The sequence below is a fragment of the Kryptolebias marmoratus genome, linkage group LG2 (genome assembly GCF_001649575.2).
Source record: "Kryptolebias marmoratus isolate JLee-2015 linkage group LG2, ASM164957v2, whole genome shotgun sequence".
In the NCBI taxonomy this organism is placed as follows: domain Eukaryota; kingdom Metazoa; phylum Chordata; class Actinopteri; order Cyprinodontiformes; family Rivulidae; genus Kryptolebias; species Kryptolebias marmoratus.
This window is the reverse complement of record NC_051431.1, coordinates 2,474,402-2,483,982: the sequence shown is the minus strand read 5'-3', so window position 1 is coordinate 2,483,982 and position 9,581 is coordinate 2,474,402. Positions and strand designations below refer to the sequence as shown.

The 9,581-nt window shown below is 44.7% G+C and overlaps 1 protein-coding gene across 3 annotated transcripts in view; it reads left to right on the top strand.

Moving 5' to 3' along the window:
- The window catches only part of LOC108250688 (mitogen-activated protein kinase kinase kinase kinase 5), a 42,403-nt gene that overhangs the window by 14,113 nt on the left and 18,709 nt on the right, over positions 1–9,581 (top strand). For all 3 annotated transcript variants that reach the window (XM_017440687.3, XM_017440686.3, XM_025002687.2), the window contains exons 2-12: positions 2,807–2,864; positions 3,192–3,282; positions 3,354–3,418; positions 4,358–4,413; positions 4,707–4,754; positions 5,056–5,098; positions 5,252–5,324; positions 7,209–7,340; positions 8,601–8,663; positions 8,759–8,840; positions 9,305–9,421. In XM_017440687.3, the coding sequence (XP_017296176.1) occupies positions 2,855–2,864; positions 3,192–3,282; positions 3,354–3,418; positions 4,358–4,413; positions 4,707–4,754; positions 5,056–5,098; positions 5,252–5,324; positions 7,209–7,340; positions 8,601–8,663; positions 8,759–8,840; positions 9,305–9,421 (780 nt within the window). In that variant the 5' untranslated portion in view covers positions 2,807–2,854. The remainder of the gene's footprint in view (positions 1–2,806; positions 2,865–3,191; positions 3,283–3,353; positions 3,419–4,357; positions 4,414–4,706; positions 4,755–5,055; positions 5,099–5,251; positions 5,325–7,208; positions 7,341–8,600; positions 8,664–8,758; positions 8,841–9,304; positions 9,422–9,581) is intronic.

The window sequence follows — 9,581 nt, the reverse complement described above, 5'->3', positions numbered from 1 at the left end:
CAACTCCTGCCCAACATCTGTCCAACTCCTGCCCAACATCTGTCCAACTCCTGTCCAACATCTGCTCAACTCCTGTCCAACATCTGTCCAACACCTGTCCAACTCCTGCCCAACATCTGTCCAACTCCTGCCCAACATCTGTCCAACTCCTGTCCAACTCCTGTCCAACATCTGTCCAACTCCTGCCCAACATCTGTCCAACACCTGTCCAACTCCTGCCCAACATCTGTCCAACTCCTGTCCAACTCCTGACCAACATCTGTCCAACTCCTGTCCAACTCCTGCCCAACATCTGTCCAACTCCTGTCCTGATGCTGTTTTAGTCTCTGTTGGTGTTTATTGTTGACGTTGTTGCTTTTAGAACTAATTAATCTCAGCTTCTCAATAATCATCCAATGAACTGATTTCATGGCTTCTTTTTGACGTCGCTCAAGTCACAGATCGTTAGTTTTGTTGTTCAGCTGATTCAACGACAACAAACATTCATTCATTCATCGATTTATTCATGCAGTCATATCATGACCATAAACTCCCCTGAGTCCTGATCCTCTCTACATTTAATTTATTTGTTTGTTTATTTATTTTTGTTGGACTAAATGTTGGTTTTATTTGACGTTAACCAACATGTTTTATTATTATTTACTGATGTATAAAGTTTTCATCGTTAAAATCAACCTTTGACTCTTTCTTCAGTTCTTCTGTTCGTCTTTGAGCTGTTTGTTTTTATTTGCTGTGAAGCTCTTTATGTTAAACTTTAACAGATGAAGTGTTTTATAGATAAAGTTTGATTTGATGACGTTTTAGAGACAAACCAGCGTCTGAGAACTGTCTTTAGTTACAGTTTGTGATGACACCATGAAAGGGCAATCATGTAACCGCCGGTCTGTTTGTCATCTCAGCCGCTGAACAGATTTTAATGACTTTACTGGAGCCAACAGGATCCAAGATGGCCGCCACCTTAGAAAATACAAAGAGGCTGAAATCTCTGCAGACAGATTCAGCAGCGACGTACAACTCCTGGTTTTGGTTTCGGTGCTCCCTCAGATTCCCCCCCCCACACACACACACACACATACTAACAGACACACACACACACACACACCCGGTCAAACCTGGAGGCAGAGTTTTGGCTCCTTCCTCGCTGATGTTTTAAAGTTTGGGACGTGAAACACTGAAGGTCTGAAGCTTCCTGGTTCTGCTTCACGTGAATCTGCTCTCGGGTCAGTTTGCTCTAAAATCAGCATGGGTAAATAAAGCCCTGTACATCAGGCAGCAGGAAGAAAGTCTGTTTGTGACCACCCCCCCACTTCGACCGCATTGAGCCGAGTTTCCATTTTAATGTCAGACGTGCAGCAGACCGACCCCCCCCGCCCCGCCGCCGGCGGTTCCTGCTTTCAGAACAAATCAAACGCCGCTGTTTCCATGCGGAGGTGGACCGCCATTTTCTTTATTTTAGAGTCCCTGAAGAGGGTTTCATTTTCTGGTCTTTTAAAACGAGGTTTTTACTCATGAGATGAGGTGAACCAGCAGCGGCGTTCAGACGGGCATCTGACCCACCTGACCGAAGGACAGTCTGGGTTCAGATCGCTGCCGGCGCCTCTCCCCGCCTCTCCTCGCCTCTCCTCGCCTCTCCTCGCCTCTCTGGGCAGAGTCGTCCTTTAAATAGCTCTTGTTGTGTTGTTTAAAACTCCCTCTCTGCGACGCTGGAGTTTCCGTCTGGCCGTCTGACTGGTTTCTGTTTCCTTGACGTGGTGGGCGGCCCGGAGCTTCTGTCATGTGTGGAGGTGTTTTCTTCTCTTTGTGCCCCACGTTTAAAGTCCTAACTTATCTGATAAATGTGTTGAATCTGGAGGTGCAGTTTCTTTAAACGGCTCAAGGTTTCAGAGCATCTTTTTAAGGGTTCTGGTTCGTTGGAGCGCCGTTATTCTTCCAAAAACTTCTCCAAAAGTCCATCCAGAGCTCAGGAGGAGAGGGATACGCTTCGGTGTGGGAAGTTAGAAATAAAACCAGCAACCCTTCACATCAGAGGGGTTTAGTCTTTAAACTGATCACAGAAAGTTGGACTTTAAATGTCCGAACTGGTGTTTTCACATCTTTATTCTGTTCAAGCTCAACTGATGGCGTCGTCTGACCTTTGACCTGTCCAAACCTTTCAACACTTCAGACTCCCGTCTACAAATCAAATGTCAGGACGTGGCTCGCTTTGTCCTCCTTCGCTCAGTTTGTCTCAGGAAGCAGCTTCCACAGAGTCTTATTTTATGGAAGCTTGTGACGAAGTTCTTTAGATAAAATAAAACATTTGATTTGAAATAACTTCACTTCCTGTCTGCCTTCACGGCTGAAACTGAACTTTTATTAACGGATTCATCCTGTTTTTATTTCACGCCTCTGTTTCTTCCTGTTGTTGTTTTTGTCTTTAATTCTTTGTTTTCATGGAGATTTTCACTTTAAAGTCTCAGTTCTATTATTTATAAAACATCTGGATGGAAAACCAGATGTTAAAGGTGATTAAAAACCATCTGAAATGTTTTTCATTTTAGAGACGAAGTGAATAAACAACAGACGACTTAGAATCTGATCAATTCAGTTATTTATTCATTTTATTTGGAGTCGTGTTTTAGTTTTTGTTTTGTTAAATCGTGATCAGGCGTGTTTCGGTGATTCTTTCAGGCCGAAGAGAGAAAATAAAAATAGTCAGAAGTTACCGTAAAGAAGCAGCTTCTGCTGTTGCACGTTTAAAGGTCACGACATTTACGCTCAGCAGATCAACAAATTAAATCTGCGTGTTCTTTCTGCTTCTTCTCAGGCTCGTAACAAACAGAGCGGAGAGCTGGCAGCTATTAAAGTCATAAAGATGGAGCCAGGTGAGTTTTTACTGATTCTTATTTCATGTTTTATTTTTTTATTTTCACTTTAAATGATTAAAAAAAACAGAAAATGTTGTCGACTTTGTCAGACTTTTAGCATCGATGCAGTTCTGCAACACGGTTTCTGTGTGTGCGTGTGTGTGTGTGTGTTAGCAAAATACCAAGTGGATAAATTTCACTAAAACGTCCACAAAGTAAATATTGGACGGACGCGGTTTGGAGTCGACTCGGTTGAATCTGAGACTCGGTCAGACTCAACCAGAAACCTGGTCTCAGCCCGGCGGTCTGATTCCCGTCGAGGATAATTCTGTGTTTCCGTTTCAGAGGACGACTTCTCCATCATCCAGCAGGAAATCGTCATTGTGAGAAGCTGCAAACATCCCAACATCGTGGCGTATTACAGCAGCTACATCCGGTAAGACTCCCGCCGCCCCGCTCCACACCGAGGTTCCTCCGTTTCCGTCTGACGTTCTCCTCTTCCTGCAGAGCCAACAAACTGTGGATCTGCATGGAGTTCTGCGGCGGAGGTTCTCTGCAGGACATTTACCACGGTGGGTACAGAGGAAGAACTTTGTTTTAATAACTAAATATAAAGTTCAACTTGTTCCTTCAGAAGGCAGAAAAAATCTGAGCGGAAAAACATCCGTGATTTTATTTATTATTTTATTTAAATCAGAGTCGATTATCTCAGATAAGACAAAAGGTTTGAATCTGTGATGGCGGGCGATCATGTACTTCTCTGTGTGTTGGCAGCGGATGGAGTTTATTGAGACCCAATTCAAAGATGGCCGCCTCAGCTAAAAATGGTCATTCACTGAATTTAGAGTAAAAACAAAAACCTGCTTCCTGTTTCTGGGAGAATCGTGTGTTTGCTGTAAATTCTCATGGAGGCGGCGGGTGATATGCATTCCTTCCAGGAGTTTGAACTTCGTTTGTGTTGATTTTAAAGCTCACAGGCCGCTCAGAAACGACCCATAAATAGTTAATAAATCTGTTATTATTAACACTTAATTAGTTTCTGGAGGAGCAGCCAACATTTACCTCCACCCTCTGAGTTTTATTAGTCGGCTGGATGTTAAAACTAGAAACAAAGTTTGTTTCTGCCAAAAATAAAAGTTATTTTAGTTAAAAAAGAAAAAAGAAACGACTGCTGTTCTTCATGTTTTATAACCTGTTTATAAAACGTTAATAAATCCTTTTAAAGGAGTAAAGTGGTGCCATGTTGTTGTTGCTGTTGTTGTTGTTGTTGTTGCTGTTGTTGTTGCTGTTGCTGTTGTTGTTGTTGCTGTTGCTGTTGTTGTTGTTGTTGCTGTTATTGTTGCTGCTGCTGTTGTTGTTGTTGTTGCTGTTATTGTTGCTGCTGCTGCTGTTGCTTTTGTTGTTGCTGTTGTTGTTGCTGTTGTTGTTGCTGTTGCTGTTGCTGTTGTTGTTGCTGTTGCTGTTGCTGTTGTTGTTGTTGTTGTTGTTGTTTACCTGCCCTCTGCTTTCAGTGACGGGTCCTCTGTCTGAAGCGCAGATCGCCTACGTCTGCAGGGAGATGCTGCAGGTAAACTCAGACACGTTTGTTATCGTTAATAAAACAACGGTTCAGATCTGTCGACGCAGGGTTCTGAGGATACGAACAGTCAGCATCTTACCTGCTGTAGATACGACGAGCTAACGGCTAGTCTGAGCGCTTATAAAACAGTTTGCAGGTTATCTGCCGCAGGTAAGATGTTCGCTGCTCAGGACCTTTCCTACAGGATGTTGTTTTAAAAGCTCTGAACTGTCCCTTTAACGTGGCAGACAGTGACGGTCGTTCGTGTGTGTGTGTGTGTGTGTGTGTGTGTGCGCGCTCAGGGCCTGGACTACCTGCACTCACAGAAGAAGATCCACAGAGACATCAAGGTCAGCCGCGGCGCCGCGCTCCGACTTCTTGTCGTTTTCTCGCTCGTCTCTTTCAGAAAAGCGGGTCAGAGCGGCGCAGATGAAACCGAGAACTGAACACGGCAGCAGTTTCCTGTCTGCCGGTTGTTTTTTATTCTGGAAACTAAAGAAAAGAGGAAAAAGTGAAGCTAAATGTTAATGTTTGGGCAGGTTTCTGCCTCCGCGGTGTTTGGATGCACCTGCCGATCACAGGAAGTGCAGAAGAGTTTTCTGGCTCCCGCGGCGCGTCGGCGTTGATGGTTTTTCTGTTTTCTGTCTGCAGGGAGCAAACATCCTCCTGAACGATCAGGGCGAGGTCAAACTGGGTAGGTGGAAGTTTGCACCGAACCACAAACAGCAAAGCTTCGATGAGGATCTGCTTCAGTTCAGAGCCTCGAAAACAAACGTTTCAGACATGAAAAAGACTGTCGGGGTTCTTTTAAAAACACAGATTTACATTTTAAACCTTTTTTTTGCAGCTGATTTCGGGATCTCGGCTCAGATCACCGCCACCCTGGCTCGGAGGATGTCCTTCATCGGGACGCCGTACTGGTGAGACGCCGTTTTACCCCCAGCAGCCGCATCGCCAACAACGGCTCGTTTCTGTTCAGATGTTAAAACCAATAACAGGAGAGAAAGTGTAAAAATAAATGAAAGGTCGATATGAATGCATATCACCCGCCACCTGTGGCGAGAAACTAACTGATTATTGTTCACGATCAGTCTCCGCTACAACCTCAGAGCTGCAGCCGTTAAGGGTCGACTAACTGTGGCAGCCATCTTGAATCCAGTTGGCTCTAAAGGTCGGTCGGTTGGAGACATTCCTCCAAACCTCCGAGAGACAAAAACAGGAGCAAAGACAACAATTATTTTAAATTATCTGAGAAAACGAAGCGTCTAAAACTCCATCTTGTTTCTAAACAAGAACCTGACTTTAAAAGGAACCAGATTCACGTCCTTTCTGAAAGAATTAGTTAGTTTCTGGTGACAGATTTCCTCTTCATCTCTGTAAAAATACTCTCTGATTTCACTTCCTCTTCACATGACATCAGCATCGGCTCTTATCTCCACAAAGGTAAGAAACAAACAAAGTTTCACTTATTTTAAGGTAAACTTCCTGTTTGAGCCGAAATAACAACAGTTACCGTCTGTTCTGCGGAACCAAGATGGCCGCCACGGCCAGCACCAACACAGCTGAGAGTCATCCTGACAGTTAGATTTAAGGTTTTATCGAACCGGACGCACGTTTGTGTCTCTGTTTGTTTGGATATCAGCTGAGGAGGATTTTATGAAATAAGAAGAATTTAAAGAAACCCAAACGTGTTTTGGGGGATTTATTAGAAAGCTTCCAGCATCGGACAGCGGAGTGTGAAGCCGTGAGCCAATCAGCTTCCAGGCTGGGCTAGTGGACGGTGCAGGACACGGCCTGGGGACGTCCAGGTCCGTCCCTCTGATAACAGATCAGGAAACAATCGATCTTTAAACCCGTCCGTCTGCGCAGCTCCTGATTTCTGAATAAGATCCAGAAAACAGGAAGTAAAACGTCTCTTTCATTCACTTTTAATTATTTTTATTTTCTCATGAAAACATTTCTGCCTCTTCTTTGAACCCAGAGGTTTTTATACGGAGCCAAATTGGTGCCAAAGATCCCAGAGGAACGATTCTTTCAGAATGAGCCCCACTGGGGGGATTCCCCTCCATCCACAGCAGCAAACACAAATAATTTACATTTAAATGGTTTTAATCTTCCCGTTTGGACCCGTTTATGACTCACTGTAAAACCTGCATGGAGGTCTTTTTGGAGAAAATCAACCACAAGTTTCTTTTTGTTTGTGTTTTTATTTATTTGTTTGTTTTTGTTGTTTTCAGTTAACGCTCCCATTAACTCCCACTTATTTTCCAGCCTTTAATGCTCCTCTGGGGAGAAATGGACTCATTTAAACTCATCATAAATGATTCTTTTTATCCCAAATTTATCATATCATGAAATAATTCATCCTCTCAGATACAGGAGTCTTCAAACAAGAACGATCTTCACGAAACTCCAGACGCCTCAGAAATTATTTGGGTTTCATAAGAGGGAAAAATTCCACTTTAAAAAAAATTAATTGTGGCATTTTGTCAAACTAAAGACCCTTAAGGGGCTAAAAAAAGAAGTCATTTAAATTTAATATTTATATTTCAGGCTGAAATAACTTTAAAGGACTGACTAGTTTCTGCTGGACAAAAATATTTATAAATAATATGTTTATCAGTTATGTGAGGCGATCGTTTCTTGTCATGAAGTTAAAGGGTTAATTCATCCTTTCATGACGTGAAAGCAGAGAAGTCTAAGTGTTTGTTCGGGTCACGTTGACCCGGGAGCCATCTGAAGTCTTAAAATAAATATCTGTCAAACGCCAACACTAACCGGCGCTGTTCTCCTCCCGCCCTCAGGATGGCGCCAGAGGTCGCCGCCGTGGAGATTAAAGGCGGCTACAACGAGCTTTGTGACATCTGGTCTGTGGGCATCACCGCCATCGAGCTGGCAGAGTTACAGCCGCCGATGTTTGACGTCCACCCGCTGCGGTAAGCACACAAACAAACAAACAAACAAACAAGTTCCTGCTCTGAGGTCACGTTTACCAAACAGGAAGCTTTTAAAGAAACGTGACGTTCTGATCCGAGCCCCGGACCTTCTGCAGCGAGTCGGCCTTTTGTTTGCAGTAAATCTGGATCATGTAAAATCGTTTACTGACTGTAGAATAAACTCTAAACTATGTTAGACAAAGAGGCGGGGTCACCACTTTGTGGACTCTGAGGTTTCCTTAAACATCAAACTCTAAAACATCGTGGACGGCCTTCTCACCCCCTCCCTCCCTCACTCACTCACCCCCTCCTCCCTCACTCACTCACTCACTCACCCCCTCACCTCCTCACCCCCTCACCCTGTGACAGACGCAGCGATGGAAACAAGCCGCTCTGTGGTTCAGCGGATGTCAGGTTTATCATCTGACCTTAAAAACTGTTTCCATGATCTTTAGCTTCTTCAGCTGCAGGACCGGCCTCCTCCCAGCGCTCTGATTGGATGATGGACAGGAGACGCGAGTCTCTGCGTTGGACGGTCTCTTGTGCACGGAAGGTTCTCCGTGTCCGTTCTTCTTCCTCTTCTCCTGGTCTGGTCACAGAGGTAGCAGGTCCAGGAGGGAAACGCAGACCTCCATCTCCCTCTCCTGTGATGTTCCCCGGTCAGGCAGGATATAAACCCTCCCAGGACGTCCTGTGTCCTCCCTGGACTCTCCTCCCAGAGGGACGTACCCACAGATCTCCACAGAGGTGTCCAGGAGGCCTCCTCACCTCCTCTCTAACAGCTCAGCCACATCGGCCCGTCTCCAGTCTTTATTTTAATTATTTACTGCAGATGAAGGAGTTTGTAAAGTTTTCACAGGTTGATGTTGAGGAAATGATTCCACGTCTCGTTTCTGACCCACTGGTGGTTTTTGAACTCAGGATGTCGGCCCGACTCGGTTCATCGTGTTCCTTCAGCTCAGATGTTTCGGTTTCAGGCTCTTGTTCTTATCGTAACGTTCCTGAGACGTTCTGCTGTCGGATTCTAGGTGATGACTTTAGAAAGTTCAGCCTCGACTGAAAGCTTCAATCATCCCGACGGGATGGATTCAGCTTCAGTCTGCGTTGATCTCAGCGACGACTCGTGGAAATGTCAGCAAACCTCCGTCGCCTCAGACGTTTCCGCTCAGAGCACACCGAGTGTTTCCACACACACACACACTCTCTGTGACACCAAGCAGTTGTTTTCTGACGTTTAATCGTTGTTTCTCTCTCCTGTAGAGTTTTGTTCCTCATGTCGAAGAGCGGCTACCAGCCTCCGAAACTGAAGGACAAATCTAAATGGTAAAAACATTCAGGATATTTAAAACCAACATGTTTCTGATAAATCTCTGAAATCTCTGCCTGACAACTCTGTGTTCGGTGTTTTCTGTCTGCAGGTCGTCTAATTTCTATAACTTTGTAAAAACCATCCTGGTGAGGAACCCGAAGAAGAGACCGAGCGCCTCCAAGATGCTGTCAGTGAGTGAGACACGTCCCCGGGTCTGTCAAACCGTCCCCCGCATTCAGCTCGGACTCAAACAGAAACAACGAGTTCAGCAGCTTATTGCATTTATCTGTTTACTTTACACAGCAGGAGGAGCTAGGCAGATAAAATCAGCTAAACAGTAGCTAAAAGCTAAACGCTGAAGCAGATTTTAAAGAAGCCAGTGTTTTAACGAGAACATTTCCTGGGGAAAAAAAAACAAAACAAAGTAAATGTTTTAATCCAACCGAACGGTTTGATGTTTGGAGACGTTGTGACTCGTGACGGGGATGACTCTCAGCTACTACCACACCAGAGGAAGATCGACCAAGCTAATTGTGTGTTTGATTAGCTGTGGCGGCCATTTTGAATGTGGGATAAAACACGCAGTGATTGTTTTTGTCTCCAAAAGAACCGCAGCAGGTAAAACACTGACTATCGCCGCTCCTCACCTCCGCAGCACGTCTTTCTGACCCAGCCGGCTCTGAACCGGGAACTGACCCTGGACCTGCTGGAGAAATATCGAAACCCTGAGAAACTGAAAACCTGCGTGGCGACGGAGGACGACGAGATGGAGGTGAGAGGATTTACCTTCGATTAAAAAAATGTTTTTATTTATTTATTTATGTTCTGATCTGTGATCAGTTCTCAGACTTTAAATGTTGAGTGTTACCTGCTAATGTTGGAGTTACCTGTTCACCTGTTCTCCTGTTCACCTGTTCTCCTGTTCACCTGTT